At 53.2% G+C, this 17,964-nt stretch overlaps 1 protein-coding gene across 2 annotated transcripts in view; it reads left to right on the top strand.

Annotated features, from left to right (window-relative positions):
- Positions 1–1,313: 1,313 nt before the first annotated feature.
- ASB2 (ankyrin repeat and SOCS box containing 2) overlaps positions 1,314–17,964 on the top strand; it is a 30,003-nt gene continuing 13,352 nt past the window's right edge. The window contains exons 1-5 of one of the 2 annotated variants that reach the window (XM_022576202.2): positions 1,314–2,309; positions 9,264–9,362; positions 12,462–12,628; positions 13,481–13,636; positions 15,648–15,893. In XM_022576202.2, the coding sequence (XP_022431910.2) occupies positions 2,104–2,309; positions 9,264–9,362; positions 12,462–12,628; positions 13,481–13,636; positions 15,648–15,893 (874 nt within the window). In that variant the 5' untranslated portion in view covers positions 1,314–2,103. Of the gene's footprint in view, positions 2,310–8,932; positions 9,363–12,461; positions 12,629–13,480; positions 13,637–15,647; positions 15,894–17,964 lie in introns of those variants that run through there. The other variant, XM_022576204.3, reaches the window with a different exon arrangement.

Genomic DNA, 17,964 nt, shown 5'->3' with positions numbered 1-17,964 from the left:
AGTCCTTCCTGGGAGACCCCGGCAGAATTTCCTTTATGTCTCTTTGGACAAAACCAGGCTACATGCCTACCCCTAAATTAGTCACTGGCCAAGGGGGTGAGATTGTCCCAATTGTCTTGGAACAGTCATGCTTCATCCATGGACCGGGGCATGAACCCGTGTCCCCTACATCAGCAGGCGGACTCTCAACCACTGCGCCACCAAGGAAGCCCCATTGGGGTTTATTTTGAATAACGCTGCTATGAATTATTCTCAAACTTGTCTTTTGGTGAACATATGTTCACCTGTCTTGGACATAGAGACCGGAGTGGGATTTGGGGGTCACGTGACATGTATATGCTCAGCATTAGCAAATGCCATCCCATTTTGACACTTCTGCCACGAGTGGGGAGCATTCCGGTTGCTCCACTTCCTCTCCAACACTTGCCATTTCCCATCTTTTTCACTTGAGCCATTCTGGTGGGTGTATAGTGGTATTGCATTGGGGTCTTAATCTGAGTTCTTCCCAAACACTTAGGAAGTTAAGCGCCCTTACGTTTGGTGGTTGGCCTTTTAGATGTCCTCTCTGTGAAGTGCCTGGCCTAGTCTTCTGGGTATTGGTTAACTAGAGCCACGAGAACTCTGTATGACAAAGCACCCTCAACAAGCATTGATTCTCGCGCTCTGGCGCTGCGGGTCCGTAGGCTGATCTAGGCCAGGCCAGGCTGCAGGCCCACTGGACAGAGCTCCTCCGTGCAGGTTGGGCTATGGCAGCCCCAGGTGGGTTCACTCTGGGACCCAGCTAAAGGGCAATGGCTCCAAGGGGGAGTCCTGGCGATGGCAGAAGAGCAAGTGCCACTGCACACGCGCATGTCAAGTGGCTGCTTTATCATATCCACTAACATTCATTGGCCAGAGCAAGTTACACGGCCAAGCCCGATCTCAGTGGGGAAGGAAGGGGCAACATTCTGCCTCCAGGGGAAAGGGGAGGGTGAATATTTGCCGAGCAAACAAATATTTGCCGAATTACAGCACTGGTATTTTTTGAAAAGATCTCATGTGACTCTAATCTTCAGTCAGGGCTCAGAATCACTGACCTACAGCCACACTGCATGTCAGCCGGTCAAAATGAAAATCAGGCTAAGCTGATTTTACTTCATTTCCTAAGAGCAGTTGACTCAACCAAAGTCCATTTCTCCTTAAGGCAATTTTTTTTAAGAAGACAGTCCCTGGAATTACATGGCAAATGATTTTAACCATCGGTTTTAACTAGATCATGTGATTCATCTCTAATAATCTCAACTCTAGCACAAGGCAGAGAAATGCGTGGATAGGGTGTTGTTGGATGATTGGAAGGAAGGAATGTGGGCACGGTTGTGTAACCTCCTTGAGGGCAGGGATTCTGTCTCTTGGGATCGTGTTGTCGTATCACCAGTGCTTAGAAGAGTGTCAGACATAGAAGAGGTGCTCAGTAAATAATCTCTCAGTTAACGATTCATGCACACGTGTATAGATAGGCTGTCTGGAATGGAAAAATGAATGGTGGATGAGTGGGTGGTTGGTTGAATATATAGATGTATAGATGGATGGATGGATAAATGGATGGGTGGCGGATAGGCAGATACATCTGAGGGTGAATAATGGAGAGATAGGTGGATGGTTGGATGATTGGCTAGACAGATGAGTGGATGGATAGGAGCATGGATGTTGGATGGATGATTAGATGGTTGGACAGATGGATGGCTAAGTGAACAGATGGGAGGGTGAGTGGATAAATGAGTGGGTGGGTGGACAGCTGGATGCGTGGGATGGTGAATAATTGGATAGATGGGTGGCTGGTTGGACGGGTAGTTAGATAGGCTGGTGGAGTGATGAATAGATGAGTGGGTGGATGGATGTGTAGATGAATGGGTGGTTGGGTGGATCATATGACAAAATGAATGGATGAAAAATGATTGTGTGATTGCCACAAGAAAGCACAGGCTTCCCTGTGTGTAAACATAGCTACCTTGCATAACTCTTAGTGACCAGGGTGGCTTTGATCTCCTCACAGACTTTTCTGATTTGATGCTTGCTCCTCCCCACTGAGTGTCTTCTGGAGGCCAAGGTGAGAGGTGGAAGAGGATGGCCACGGAGATCAGTGCTCGGGGCAGACAGCGTGCCATTGGGCAAGAGGAGTACAACCTGTATAGCAGCCTAAGCGAGGATGAGCTGGTCCAGATGGCCATTGAGCAGAGCCTGGCTGACAAGACTCGGGGCCCAGCCACCACTGAGGCCGCTGTGTCCACACGTGTCAACCGCGAACCTGCGCATTTCTACCCGTGGACCAGGTGAGCGAGGGGAGGCCAGATGGGGCGTCCATCAGGCACAGATCCCAAACACTGTTAATCCAAGACCAAGTTATCCTGGTCTCTAAGGTGCATTTTCACACTGTAATGACTAACATTTGTTATCTAAACTTACTGAGCTCTGAAGGTGCCAAGTGCCACCTTGGGTGCTGTACACACTTTGCCTCATTTTATCCTCTTAAGGACCTTCTAGGAGGCTCTATGCTATATTCCCATTTTACAGATGAGGAAACTGAAGCTCAGGGCTGAGTAACTAGTCCAAGGTCACACAGCTAGAAGGCAGTGGTGCAGAGATTGGAGCTATCTGATTCCAGAGCCCATGGCTCGGCCTTGTACCACTGGCTTTATGTCTGGATGCAAAGGAACCGATGTTCTGAATCTGGCCAGGGCTTCCAACCCTTTCTATGCCATCACCCTGGCAAAACATGTCTGAGAAGCAATGACATCTGCCCAGAAAACCATCCTGCCTCCTGTTCTGGCTCCCCATCTCAGCACGACCTCATCCTCCCATTAGCAGGACCACCTACAGCAGTTCCATGTCGCACCAGTAGAAATATGATACGGGCCACAACTGCAGTTCCACAGATGCAATTTTGAATTGTGTGACCTTGGGCAAGTCATTTAACCTCTCTGAACCTCAAACAATAATGGTAATAACAGCAGCAACAATAAACAGACTTTTTCCGATGTCCAGAGCCAGTCGACACGGATGAAGGTAGGTGACAGTACATCTTGGCCCTGTGCCCTGATGAAACCTACCAGGGTGTTCCCCAAGTGACTCTGGCCCTTCCAAGGCTGGACCACCTCTGCCAGGAAGGCTGGGCAAAGGCCTGTGTTGCCCATCACTCAGGAGCCCCCTCCCTAAAGGGGAAGGCAGGCAACCTCCTTGGGCAGCTGGAAGGAATATGAAGGCTCCAGGTTACTGAGCTGACCACAAGGACATCCCATCCTGAGACCCAATCTGAAAAACAGAAGCCCAGGGCCAAGGACTCGTGGTGGCTGATGCTCTAGAGACCCTGGTTCCTGTTTTGGCCAGTTCAGCCTAAATCAGACCACAGGTTCCTCTTTCTCAGAGGGATCAGATAGAGAGAAGAGCAAGTTCCCTCCAACCCGGCCTGCAGCACAAGCCATACGTCCTGGGGCCTCTGCAGCCTTCTGCCCAGCGTGGGAACCCCCTCCAGGAGTGCTGTAGACACTTGAAAACATTAGAACTGGGCCCTGACCTCCTCCTTCCTCTAGTGGTAAGGAAGTGGAGGCCCCACGTGGGGTGTAAACATTTATCCTGAGAAAGAAAGCTCTCACGCAGCAGGGAAAGGACTTATCCAAGGCCATGCGGCCCTCACCCAAGATCCAGGCACAGTCAGGCAGGGCAGGATTCAGCCTGCATCTCCTCACTCTTGATGTGACCTGAAACCTCCTAGGCTCTGTTCTGCCCTTTCATCTCCGAAAGGAGGCTGGGTTGGGCCCTGCTAGGGAAGCAAATCCCTTTCATGGGATTGTTAATCACATTCTCTTCCTCCACATGCCCAGCCCACAGGCGTTCACTTGATCCCGACAAAAGCCACGCAAGGTGGACGTTTCTGTGCCCATTTTACGCATGACAAAACACACGCCCGGCAGGGCCAGGAACTGAACCAAGGTCTGTCCCACCCTGAAGTTCAGTCACTTGACCAGCTCTGTTGATTCTGCAAAAGCCTCTCTCTATTTCCTGTCCCTCCTCCACTTTGAAGAGACTTCTCCCCACAGAGATTCAGGGTCCCCCAAACAAGAGACACACGGATTTGTGCTCACATTCAGACATGGTGTCACAGTAAGTATGGGGCCCAATAGGGTCCTTGTCCACTTTTTCCCCCAAATATCATAGTGTTCATCTAAGTAGACCCACAGCAGGTTTAGAAAGCGGACATCACATATGTCCCCAGAGGCTCCACTTGGCCAGCTCCGCCTCATTTTTGACCAGACTCCCAGGTCAGGCACGTTGCTCTCTTACTTTCCTGACTGTTTCTTTCACTGCCCTGACTACAACAGTCTCTATGTATTTCTTTCTGCCATTAACCTGTGAACTCCTTGAAGGCAGGGGCCTCAGCCGTCTTCCTTCCGGTGAGGCCTCGTGTCTAGCACACAGGGCCTGACCCGTGGCAACACCGCATAGCTCTTGGTGAACGGATGAATGCGTGAATGAGTGAGGAGGTGGCAGGCTAGAGTGGAAACAGGAGTGGGTTGGGAGGTTCGGCTCCTTCTTCTGTCACCTACTGGCTGTGTGTCCTTAGGCAAGTTACTTGACTTTTCTGAGCCCCAGCAGCCTTATGCCTAAGATGGCAATAACAAAAACTTGCCCAGGCCTACTGTGCAGTATTCTTATGAAAAGCTAATCAGATGAGGTGGGTGCTGTCCCACATCCTGCAGCCTGAATAACTTCGCTCCGCTTCCTCCCTGAGGACCCTGAGTGCCCATCTCAAGGCTGCCTCTGTATCATGGACAAGCTTTTGTGTCACCCTAGGAAGGCATTGCCCGGCCTCCTGAGAGTGTCCCCAGGGACACTGTGTGACCTCCTTGGGGACAGGGAAGAGATATTACTCACTTTTGTATCCTCAGTACCTGGCAAAGAGCCTGGATCATTGTAGATGCCCAATGAATGTTTTTTGGCAAATCAATGCATTTTTTAAAAATATTTATTTGGCTGTGCCGGCTCTTAGCTGCGGCATGCGGGATCTAGTTCCCTGACCAGGGATCGAGCCCGGGCCCCCTGCGTTGGGAGCGCGGAGTCTTAACTGCTGGACCACCAGGGAAGTCCCTGCATTTTGAATCCAATAAAATTCTCTAGAAATATAATTTATTGTCATCAGCTTGTGACCAAAATGGCAAACGTGGACGTAAAGGTCAAGCGGGTCTTTGGGATCCTAGAAATGAAAGTCAGCTCAGCATCCCAGAGAAAATATAATATTCCCTTTTAAAGTCATCTTCCAATTTGTTCCTCTCCCACCACGAGGTAAGGGGTGAAGGTTGAACATGTATGAGGATCATTTTCCAAGGCTTGGCCCACTGAGGGCCCCCTGAAAGGCAGACCAACGTCCCATCCAGTGGAGAAGTAGGGTTCATGCACTCATGGAACAGGGAGCCCAAGGGTACGAAAATAGCAGTCCGAGTGGCTCCAGGAAGCTGAGTCTTCCAGTCTTTAAACTTCTGCATTTTATTTAAGGTTAAATTTCTGAGAAGAAAAAGGAAGAAAGAATGAAGCAGGAACTTGCTTGGGCTGACGTGTGCACAGCTGCAAACAATTCAAATAAGCCACCTACACTTACTGTACACTTACGATGTGCCAGGTGACTTCCCTGCACCTGGATGTGTGTATCAGGCCTGGTTCCTGTTCTCCCTAAGCTTTCAGTCTAATGGGGGCAAAGACCCAGAGGTACATAATCATCCAACAGGATGGATGCAGCAAAGAGGCCTGCTTCGGTGTCAGAGGGACACAGGAAGGGTTGATCTACTTCTTAGTCAAGGAGGTGGGCTTTGCAGGATTAATAGGAGTTTGCCAAACAGGCTAAAGGAAGCAAACCTCTTTGAGCCTCAGTTTCCTCATCCGCAAAAGGGAGCCAATTTCATCTCCTTCACAAAGTGGACTAGAGGATGAAATGAGATGACTTGTGCCATGTGCCTATCATAAGACTTGGTACAAAGCAAGCTCTCAATGAATCTTAGCCATGGATGGGAAGGCAGAAGTTGCTGCAGCTTGGAATCCATGTTCTCTACATGCGAGTCCTCTCTGGCCAGCCCAGAAAGGATGCATTGGCCAGTGGGTGCGGGGGAAACAGACCTCTCATGGGGGGAATGGGCGTGGAGGGGGCAATCCTGTGTGAGCTCTTCCTCTCTCCAGCCAACAGGGCAGGGGGCTGGTTCTCCAGGAATTTGAGGTTTTGGCATACAACCACACAGCACCAAGATTACCATACGGGACACTATCCCTACAAAGGCTTTTGTTTGCTTGTTTTGTTTCATTCATTTAAATTTATCAAGCGCCTGTGGTGCCAGGCCCTGTACTCATGACACCTGTGTTCGTGTGAGGACCAGATGGGAGGACAGGTATGGGATGCTGCTCGGTGGCAGGCATGGGAAGACTCTTGTATTTGTCAGCTCCCTCTGCTATTAAGACGCCTGCTTGCCACCCGCATTCAGCCAGGTCCAGGCCAATGTAACACCCTTCCTGGGGCTGGCCTGGGCTTCTCACTAACTCAGACAGGGCCCACTGAGAAGTCAGGGGGCCTTATCATCACAGCCCTAGTCCCCACCCTCACCGAGCCTGACCTGTGTCTGAAGCCGGGACCAGCTGGACTCCAGGACAGGGCTGTTGGGAGCTGGTGATGGTGACATACTACTGACCCCGGCCTGCCCGCCCACACAAAGGACGTGGGGCCCTACCTGGGCCCCTTCCAGGGCATGATCTTTGCCCACATCCTGCCGTGTTCCTCTCACTTCTGATGACTCAGCCCTAGTGGTTTTCTCTGCTGGGAATTTCCCTGCTCTGGACCCAAGGTGAAATGGGGCCTGTCGCCTTGATCAGAAAGAGCACGGAACCCGGTCAGCGGCCTGGCTCCCCTTCCGGCTCTGAGCACTCATGCTGCCTGCCCCTAAAGCCTAGTTAACACGCTCAGTTTCAAAGCGCCCAGAGCGGGTCCTCCTGCCTCTCTCCCAGCCCCTCCCTTGCGGCTCTGTGGTGGTATGTGTCCTCGCCTACCCGCCCCCCGCCCCCGCCCCCCCCCGATCCCATGAGCCTCTGAACACCTGAGGATCAACAAAAAGAAATATGCCATCGATCTGCACCCCCAGGCCCTAGCACAGGCTGTGCAAGCATAGAAAGGAGGCGAAGCCATGCCGCATTGTGAGGGAATGTCACCGTCGCCATCTCGCTGCCATCCCCACCAGCCTCACCGTTCCATTGTTGCTGTTATTATTATACCATCAGAGAGATGTCCTAATTTTAGGGTGGTGGGTAGGTTTTCATCAATGAGTTTTACCTGGCTAAAAGCATTCTAAGATCAAAAAGTGATGGGAGGCCACACATGGATCAATGATGAGAGTGACCGGGTCCCCAGGCCATGTAGAGCTAGAAGCCCAGGGCGTTGTCATGACCACAGGGCTGGGGACTGCTCAGGTGGGCCTGGCCTCCGGCTGCTTCCGTCTTGCCCAGCATCCTCCGCTTCTCAGGGCCGGGAGCAAGGGTAGATAATGACACTGAAACAGCAGCTCTCAGGGCTCGGGAAGAGGGGCCCTGGCAGGGCCAGTCTCTGCACCCCTGTCCCCAGGATGTGGTGTGAGATCTGTATGGCATCCTGAGTTTCCATGTGAGTTCATTGCAGTGAAGTCTCCACGGCAACCACAGCAGCGAGGAAACCCCTGGTCTGGTCCTGCCTCCTCATTTTGCAAAGGAGGAAACTGAGGCACAGAGAGGGGTGGAGGCTTGTTCCCAGTTTCAGGGCCTGTCAGCATGGTGGCCTGAGAGCCAAAGAAGGGACAAAGGGGCGGGAGACACCAAGCCTCTGGAGGAGGGAGCGTGTGTCGGAGCTCCGCAGCAGACGGGAGTCGACTCTGCAGCTGCGTGTGACCCTGGGGCCGTTTCCTGCCTCTAGGAGCCTCAGTCTCTGAGTCTAGGAAAGGCGGTGGCATTGGCACCCGCTCTAGCATTCATGGCATCACACTCGGCCTCGCTGCTCAGGAGCAGGTGGGGGAGAAGGAAGGTGGGAGGTGATGACCGAGGTGCAGCAGGTGAAGGGGGCTGGCATCCTTCCTGTCTCTCTCTGCTCCCTCCCTTTCCCTGTGCCCCGGTGTGGCTGAGGGTGTCCACAAAATCTGCAGGGCCTCAGGGTCACAGCTCCAGCACCTCCGTGGCCCACGGGATGCTGGTCACCTGTAGCAACATCCTTCCCAATCCCTCAGGGGACTCCGCAGAGGGGCGCAGGGGACCAGGCCGGGTCCGCTGGAGTGTCTGTTGCACCAGGGTCCCCAACCCACTGGAAGATGGGCCAGCATGCCCTGTTCCCATTCCAGCTCCAACCAATCCAGATCTGTGCAGTGGCCACCTCCCCTCCTTTCACCCCTCCTGTCCTCACAACAGCCCAGTGGGGTGGGAAAACTGAGACTCAGAGAGACGAAATCATGATGCAATGAATGGTGGACACATGTGGAGCCCTGTGCCTGGTCCTCTGGTAAGCACTTTACACCATTCACACACTCAGGCCTCACCAGACTAAGTCCCAGAGAAGATGCACCTGTTCGAGGTCACACAGCCAGGGAGTGCCAGAGCCTGGATTTGAACCCGTGTCACTCTGACTCCAAGCCCTGACTCCGATGAAATTCTTCATGCATCTTTTTGCTCTACCCTTTGTACTGCTTGTTCCTGACCCTGGGACAGCAGGACCCTCTAACGAGGAGCCAGTGAGGTGAGGGTGAGAGCACAGGCCTGGCTTGGCGCCCCAGCTTGGCTCTCCTAGCCCCCCACCCCGGTGAATCTCTTGTCCATCCCTGTGGGGACCCAGCCTGGCCCGCCCTGGGACTGAGCCCCTTTCATCCTGGGACCTGCTGCTGACTACTCCTCACATCCTCCTGGGTGAAGAATGTCACCTTGCTTCATATCTGCCTCCTGCGTGGTTGGCTGGGGAGGGGGACCTTCGGGGCTGGGGTGAGGTTAACCTCATTGTTGTCTTATATGGTCATTTAAATCTCCCAGGGCTTCCTCCAAGGGCCAAAAATAATCTGGAGACACAGCAGCTGTGTCCAGCGCACAGGGAGGACCCGGCCATCTGCTTTGGTTCAGAGCCCTGTGTCTGTCTGTCAGTCTCTCCCCCTCGCTCTCCCTCCATCCTCGTTCCTGCCTCCGGCCATGACCCGCTTCTCATATGCAGAGTATTTTTCCCTCTTTCACTCCTGCCCTGCACCCTCCAGGTCCACTGTGTCTCCTGAGAGCGCCACGACCGCAGCCCCCAAGGGCCTGTTCCAGGAGGTTATGCAGAAATACAACCACAGCAAGTCCTTCCAGCTGGCGTAAGTGCCCCCACCCCGCGGCCCCCAGACCATCCAAGCCCATTCTCCTCTAAACTGGGGTTGGGGTGCAGGGATGGGAAGCAGTCCCACAGCCCCCAGGAAGAGGGGTACTCTGGAGGGACTCCAAGGAACAACCCTCCCAGGTGTGTCCCCCTGAGACCCAGCAGCTCCTGCCGAGCTGGGCTTGGTGGTCGCAGACTCCATCCTCTAGGAACTGCCAGCCAGGCCGAGCTTGTGATTAACCCCTCAGTTCCCCCAGAATGGGCCCTGCGTGCTGGAGTAGCCCCGTAGGGCTCTGAACCTGGGGACCCAGCGAGAGGGGGACTGGGGAGACGGCTCTAGTACTCCAGGGGCTCAGAGCTGAGGCCGATGAGCCAGCCCCCCATTCTGCCTCACTTTCCCGCATGCCATCACCGTGGGTCTATCTTAGCACACCCACGACGCCCATACCCACAAGTTTTGGTTTGCTTTGTTGCCTTTATTTATTAAGTGCCAGGTGCTAAAACCAAAAGATAATCCGAGATGCAGGAAAGGCTCTGTTTGCCTGGCACCAGGGTGCTGGGCTAGGTGAGTCCTTAGAAAATAGCTCTGTGCTGTTTCCTTCTCTGCTCGACCCCAGAAGCAGCTAAAAACAAAAAAGCAGTCCCATCGCTGGAGCCCCTATTTCCTTGATCGGTTACATTGTAGGGAGGAGACAATTGGCCTATGTTTTGTTTCTTCTTCCCAGCCCTTTTCAAGCCCTGCCACCCCTCTCTTCCTTGGGCGCTGCAGGTAGGATTTTGACAGTCTGGAAAAGCGAAACCAGGTTCTGGTCTCAGCGCTGTTGCCACTTCCTGTGAGACTGCCTGTGAGTCGCTGACCCTCACTTAGTCTCCGTTCTCCATAGAGAAGGTTGGAGAGGACAGAGTGGCCTCCAGGGTCCTGTCCAGCTCCTCGGTCTCTGATGGTCTGATACCCGCAGCAGTTCCCCCCAGCCCTGGGGCGGGCACTTTGGCTGAGCTCATACAGAAGCTGGCGGTGTGTGTGTCTGAGCACTCCAGGGTCCTTGCACCACAGCTGGACGAGGCCCAAGCTGAGCGGTGCGTCCTAAGAATGTTCTCATGACAATGCACACCCGCCAAAGCCACAAGAACAGCCAGCCCTCCTCCCTTCCACTTCAGACGGGTCCCACAGGAGACCTTCCGGGAGAGACAGGACACCTACCCCACTGGGGCTTTTCCTGACACCAACCGGGGCTGCTCTGGGCCGCTCGTAAGCGGAACTCATCAAGGTGGCAGTGATGGCGTTGATGGGGACTTCAGGGCTTATCTGGTCAGTTACCCATCGTCCTTGCTGGGTCTGTCCTTAACCGGCATCTGTGCTCTGAAGCTATTAATAACCAGAGAGGCTGAGAGTCAGGAGGAAGTGCCGCTCATGCTGGAGGGGGGAGCAGCTGGGAGGGTAAAGGGGCTGGCCCTGGAGACACTCTGGGCCTATCGTGGCCACTGACAGGGATGACGGCCCTGGGACAAGACCTGCCTCCGTTCTCACCTCCTCCATCAGGGAAATGGGACCATTTACGCAGCTCTTTCCCCAAGAGTGGACCCACAGCAGTCTGTTGTCCTCACTGACTCTCCAAGGATGGGGGAAGCCAGCTCAGTGCATGAATGAATGAATGAATGAATGAACGAACAAACAAACGAAGTGGCTTGGATGAGCCAAGCTAAGAAGTTATCTTTCATATTAGCCCCGAAATCTTTTTGATATTCAGAAGTTTTAAATTGTGAAGGTGTCAAACATATTAATCCTTCAGGTACTTAAATCTTTCAGCAGCTGAAAGTTCTAGAGGTGAGGAGAAGGGTCCGGAGAAAGGAAAGGGGTTGGGAAGACCCCAGAGAGGTGCTCACTGTACGGACTCCCCCTCTGAAGGGTCTGCGCCTTTGTCTCAGTGAAAACAGGCCCCAAAGGTGGAGGTGCTTGGTAAACTCTGGAGTGCTATGCTCAGGGAAGGAGTTTAATTATCACTAAAACCTCCAGTGGGGTCAGTTATCTATCCCTTTGGGGGGCCGACACTGGAAGCCCGAATCCTCCTGGTAGAAATGGTCTTGGTATAGCAGACGCAGCCACTGAAAGCTGCAGGGACAGAGGGTTCCCCTGATTCTCTTTTGGCCACCAAGGAGCTCTGTTTAAAAGGGACCCTTGATTTCCATCTGTGGAAGTGAATGAGCCGGCCACGTTTCTAGTGGAGTTTCCCATTGTGGTGCCCAACTTGGAGATAAAGGCATGGGAATACTCCAGGCCCAGGGATGCTCACAGGGGGACGGAACACTGGCAAAGCCCGATCCAGAGCCCTCACCTTTATCTTCTTAGGCCAGTGCGTCCTCCAAACGCTCAGAGGAGGCCATTGCAAAGACTGTGTTGAAAGAGATATAAATACAATCCCCAAAGACGCAAGCAAAACTCTAACAGGGAAGAGGCTGTCTTTTTGGAAATAGAAGGGATGAAGGAGTGAAATAATTGTCAGGGTTCTTAAATTCTGAATCCTTCCTCTCTCCCTCCCTTCCTTTCATATTTTCTCTCTCTCTCTTTCTTTCAAGCCGCAAGTATTTATTAAGTACCTATTATGGACCAGCCACTGAGCTGGGCCGTGGGAACCAAATCATAAGGGATAAAAGAAAGACACGGGCCCTGTGGTCTTGGAGCTCAGAGTCCAGTGGGGGAGACAGACAGTGGGCAAACAATCAAAGACATGTAAAAGCCAGTGGTTAGCTGAGGGCTTAGGACCGGAGGCAGGGAGAGGCTGACCCGGTCACAGGCAGGCTGAGGAAGCCGTGACGGGGCTGAGAGTCAGAGAGGCCAAGGTCAGGGCCGAGGTCAGGGCAGAGTTCCCAGGGCACGCCCATGTGGGTTAGGAAAAGTTATTCACCTTATTGAGAGGACACGGCTGCAGGGGCTGAGCACCTGTCCCAGAGCAGCAGGGCCAAGCAGGACTGTGCGATCCCACAGCCAGCCCCACTCCTGGTCACCAGCAGGCCCTGCTTTCCTTCTGGGAGAAAGGCCACCTGGCCCTGCCTCTGCCTGCCCCAGTCCGGAGGAATGACCTGCCCCTTGCTCTCACAGGCCCGTGGACCCTGTGCTAAAGGCCATCAAGGAAGGCGATGAAGAGGCCTTGAAGGCGATGATCAAGGCGGGGAAGAACCTCACAGAGCCCAACAAGGAGGGCTGGCTGCCGCTGCACGAGGCGGCCTACTACGGCCAGCTGAGCTGCCTGAAGGCGCTGCATCAAGGTGAGGCGCTGGGCTCTGTGCGCAGCCACAGATGGGGACGGACGCACGGGCAAGGTCACTTTCCTTGCGGAGCTTTGCCTCACCACAACCATAGTGAAAGGGGCAAGGCAAAGTTACCACCCCGCTTGCAGAGTTAAAGTCATCAAGTTGGAAGCAAGGAAGTGCTTGGGGAAGCAAGCCATCCCGCCAGCGCTGCCCCACCCATCCCCCCACCTCTCCAGGCCTCCCAGGACAGGAGGGCCTAATTCCTAGAAAAGGAATGAGGGAAGGCTGACTTGTGGGAGAGCCACTGCCAGTTTGTTCGAGAATGCTCCAGGGGCTGATTTGGTGTGGAAAATACCGCAGCTGTGCCTGTGCCCTGCCAAGGCCGTCTCCAGCAGCTGTGACACTCTGGGCAAATCATGCCTCCTCTCTGAGCCTCGGCTCTCCCCCAGGCCAGATGTGGATGGGTAACACCTGCAGGCAGGAGTTACCTCTGCTCTCAAGAAGCACGGACCCCAGGCAGCCCACCACACTCCAGGGCAGGAGCGACTACATGAGACGGACTTCTGGCAGTGGCTGGTGGGAGTGTAAGGGAAGGACAGGGTCATTCGGAGAAGGAGGGGGTTCAACCAGGGGAGGCTTCCCAGAGGAGGTGGCATCTGAGCTGGATTAATATGACCGGGAAGCTGAAACAGCCTTGTGAAAGTGACTGAATCCAAGGCCAGGGCAGTGTGGCAGTGTGGATGGTCAATTCAGGTGGAGGCCACTCACATCTGTCCCTGGAACTGGGAGGAAATTGGGACCACCCCTGTGTTGGAGGGGGAGGTGGGTATCTTCCTCCTTTTGAATTTCCTGGTCTATCCTCCCCAGCATACCCGGCAATCATTGACCAGCGCACCCTGCAGGAGGAAACGGCCCTTTACCTGGCGACATGCAGGGGACACCTGGACTGCCTCCAATCCCTGCTCCAGGCTGGGGCTGAGCCCGACATCTCCAACAAGGCCCGAGAGACACCACTCTACAAAGGTGAGCCCACTGGGGTGGGCTTCCCCGAGGGAGGGTCCAGAAACTAGGTGGGCAATGGGGAGGATTGCTTGCAAATTGTACAACTCCCCAAGGGGGTCTACTTTGATGGTGCAGCCTCGTTTAGATGTATAACTTACATAGTTGAACCATTCATTCATGTACATATTCAGTCAACATTTCCCAAGTCCTCCCATGGGCCAGGCATGCTGAGAGCCCTGAGATGAAAAGATGCGGTCCGTGCCCATGTGCTCTCCCCATCTGGTGGGCGTCGATTCAGAGATGATGTAATAGTTAGCTACTGGCATTGAAGAGCTTGGCACAAGGCACCTGGGAACATTGGGGAGGGGCCCTGATGTGGAAGAGGGCATCCGCAGGAGGCGGTCCCAGAGCTGAGCCTGAATGGGAGGGATTTACCAGCTGGACAAGCCAGGGGAACAGCATAGGCAAAAGCAAAGAGGCGTGAGAGGGAATTTGTACCTCCAGGATGTTCGAGAAAAGGAAACACTCCTGTCTTACCCAATACATCATCCAAGGACATTCACTGGCTGCCCTGGCAGTACCCAGGGTCAAAATCCAAATACTCATGACGGTTGGTATTTACTGAGTGCTTACTAAGTACCAGGCTGTGTTCTTTTTTCTAACCCTCATATCCATCCACGTACGAGGTAGGCGATGCTAGTATCCCATTTTACAGATGAAGCCCTAAGGCACAGAGAACTGACATGAGGCAGCCAGGATCACACAGCCAGCAAGGGCAGATCTGGGATCTAAACTCCGCGAGCTGGATGCCAGCACCACACTCTGAACTACTCCACGATCAAGTGTTTAGTTCATGCCTATACGCTTAAGCAATCAGCTTTGGGGCTTGCAAAAATGATAGGACCTTTACACGTTGAAAAACTACAGAAATCTCCAACTTTCCCTGTGTCTGGTATCCAGCACCTGGAACATTCCATAGGCAGCAGGAACCAGGTCCACTGCAGACCTGTGGTGGAAGTGTCTTCCCTAGAACTCATGTCCCCCGGGCACTGGAGCTGACGCAGAGAGAGCGCCCAATATGCTGGGTGACTCACAGCTGAAGCCCGGGCCCTGGTCCCGCATGAGCTCCACTATGTGCCAAGCTCCACCCTAGAGCCTTCGTATGCTACCTCACTCCACCCTCCCACGGCATCCTCTCGGGAAGGTTCCATTATCTGTGCTTTACAGGTGAGGAAACCAAGCCTGGGGTCCTGTTTGAAACACTACACAGGCAGCCCCCCTTCCTTCTCACCACCCCCTCTGACTGACTCAGAGAAGCTTCTAGGGATGGTTAATTTGGACAAGTGCCCAGCCTCCCTGGTAATAGCTCTGCCAGTGCTAAGGCTGCATTTAGGGCCTACTGCAAGATGAGGCTTATACGGGATGTTTGAGCAGACTCAGAAGATAGATTTTAGCCCAAATTAAGTGAGTAGCTTTTGAGGAAGTGTTTTGATCAGGACGATGGCACTGCCCTCCTCCTCCCCTTCTGGCTCGTGGAGGACCGAAGCAGGTAACACTGGAAAGGGAGATGAGGTAGGGGCATTCTGGAACCTTCCAGGGGACAGAGACTCCAGAACGGACTACCTGGATTTGAATCCCAGTTCTGCCACTTACTATCTGTGTGACCTTGGGCAAGTCACTTAACTTCTCTGTGCCTCACTTCTCTCATCTGTGAAAGGGAATAACACTACATCCTTTAAGGGTGGTTGGGAGAACTAAATTAGTTAATTATGAGAAGTGCTTAGAATAGAGTGCCTGGCACATAACCAGTGTCAGGTACATATCAGCAAATATTAATTCTGATCCGTATTACTATGACTTTTAGTGGCTTATGCAGAGGCTGAAACTTAGCGCAGATCCAGTAGATATTTGCTGAGTGAATCCACTTATGGCTGATGAGTGAATGGGTAGACGGACAAACGAATGAATGAAGTCCTGGCTGGCCAGCTCCTGCCGGGGCCCTGCTGACCATCTTGCTTCTCCCTGGGCACAGCCTGTGAGCGCAAGAACGTGGAGGCGGTGAGGATTCTGGTGCAGTACAACGCAGACACGAACCACCGCTGTAACCGAGGCTGGACGGCTCTGCACGAGTCTGTTGCTCGCAATGACCTGGAGGTCATGGAGATCCTGGTGAGCAGAGGTGCTAAGGTGGAAGCCAAGAATGCCTATGGCATCACCCCCTTGTTCGTGGCCGCCCAGAGTGGGCAGCTGGAGGCACTGAGGTTCCTGACCAAACACGGTGAGTGCTAGGGTCCCTGGGTCATGGAGTTCCCAAGGGGCACAGCTGGGAAGGACCTCAGAGACAAACTCTAAGGGAAGGCAAGTTTAGGGGTCCTCTATGGATATACTCTGACTGAGTGATGCTATCTTCCGGGAATACTGTGTTGAGAAGGATTCTGAGGCTGTGTCTAGGCTCAGCCGGAAATGTGTTGAGCTCCACAAGTGATCCCTGCAATTAGGCACAAACTTGGAGTGGGGTGGCACACGTGCTGTATATTAGCCATCTCTAACCTAGCCCAACAACCTCATTTTACAAATGAAGAATCTGAGGCCCAGAAAGAGGAAGGGACTTATCTATCTATAATCACGTAGCAAATTAGTGATAGAACTAGCCAGAATCTTAGTCTCCCGACACCCTAACCACTTCTCTTCTATCATGGCCAGAAGGAACTTCAGACAACATTTAGGTCACCTCCTCACTTTATAGGTGATGAAACCAAGGACCAGAATAGGAAAATGATTCGTCCAAGGTCTCACGGAAAATTAGAACTGGGATTTGAACCCTGGTCTTTGCACCCCTTGCCTCTGAAAAATCTTTGTTCACTTAATGGGACAAAATAAAATAACATTGCCTGAAATATCATGTCCCAGTAACAGAAGACTCCAAGACTTTGGCAGACATTCTTTTGGTTAAAGAGTATTATATTCTGATCTACCCCAAGAACACTTTTGATTTCCTTTCTCTCTCCATGGGAAGTGACACTTCCACTTGAGCAACAGAGAACCCAGAGGTAAGCCAGACGCTGGGGCTGAGCTGGAATCATTTGTTGAGGACCCACTGTGTGCCGGGCACTGCACTAAAGCATGAGCACAAGAAGCCAGTGGGGTTCCCTCCACAGCCCTAAGAGGTAGGGAGTGTCCTCATGCCGTTTTGTAGATGAGGAGACCGAGGCTCGCAGAGGTTAAATGATTGGTCACGGTCAGAGCCTGGACTCCGACTGCGTCCATCTGACTCCAAACTGCATGCTCTTCACACCCCGCCACCCCGCCCCAGGCCTCGAGAATTTCCATCCTGGGGCTTGGCCTGGATAAGCAACCACCTACTCAGCACTGTGCCCGAGCAGTTGGGAAAACAGACCCAGGGCAGTTCCTTGCCGCCGGGGACATATCTGGGCTGACCAGCCTGAGGGAGGGTCCTGGGAGCCAGGAAAGGAGGCTGGGCAAAGGGCAGGGTGCTCAGCGGACAGGCGAGGGGAACTGGCTAAGGCTAAACAACATCTGCCCAGCTCTCCCGCTGAAGCCCTGAGTCAGGGTCTGTTCCCGTTGTGGGCTGAGTCCATTTGCAAATGCAAATATTTTTCTTGTGTGAGCAGGCGGCTTTGCCGGAGGCCGGCGGGGTCCAGGCTTCCACGGAGCCTGACTCTGAGAGCTTGGCAGTGTCTGAGACGCTGGCCAAGTCTCCCTCGGGGTGGAGGCAGAACCAGCCTCAGCGCCCCGGCCCCTCCATCCTGGAGAACTCGCATTTGCTGAGCAGCCCCTCTGTGCCAGCCACCTGGTGGGGAGGTTGTCTTAGTTCACAGAATACCACAGACTGGGTGGCTTATGGACAACCAAGGTTTATTTCTCACAGTTTTGGAGTCTGGGAAGTCCAAGATCAAGGTGGATTCAGTGTCCCATGAGAGCCTGTCCCAACTTCCTAGGCAGCCATCTTCTCTCTGTATCCTCACATGGTGGAGGGGTGAGGGAGTTCTCTGTGGTCTCTTTTATTACGGCACTAATCCCATTCATGAGGGCTCCACCCTCATAACCTAATCACCCCCCAAAGGCTCCCCCTTCTAATAGCACCACACCGGGGATTACGTTTCGTAAGAGTTTTCAGGGGACATGAGTGTTTCAGTCTATAGCGGGTATTTGCTTACATTGCCTTATTTACTCCTTGCAGTTGAGTAGGTACTATTATTCCTGGTCAACAGATGAGAAAACTGAGGCTCCTAAAGGCTGCCCAAGGCCACAGAGCTTGTAAAGCATGAAACAGAAACTTCAACTGGTTCTTGTCTGGCATGAAAGCCTGTGCTCTTTCCTCTAGACCA

This window comes from Delphinapterus leucas, chromosome 2 (genome assembly GCF_059928025.1).
Source record: "Delphinapterus leucas isolate spDelLeu-1000000601 "Yukka" chromosome 2, BTC_Dleu_Yukka2, whole genome shotgun sequence".
Taxonomy (NCBI): domain Eukaryota; kingdom Metazoa; phylum Chordata; class Mammalia; order Artiodactyla; family Monodontidae; genus Delphinapterus; species Delphinapterus leucas.
Note: the sequence above shows the minus strand (reverse complement) of the source record. Positions and strands in the feature narration are given on the sequence as shown.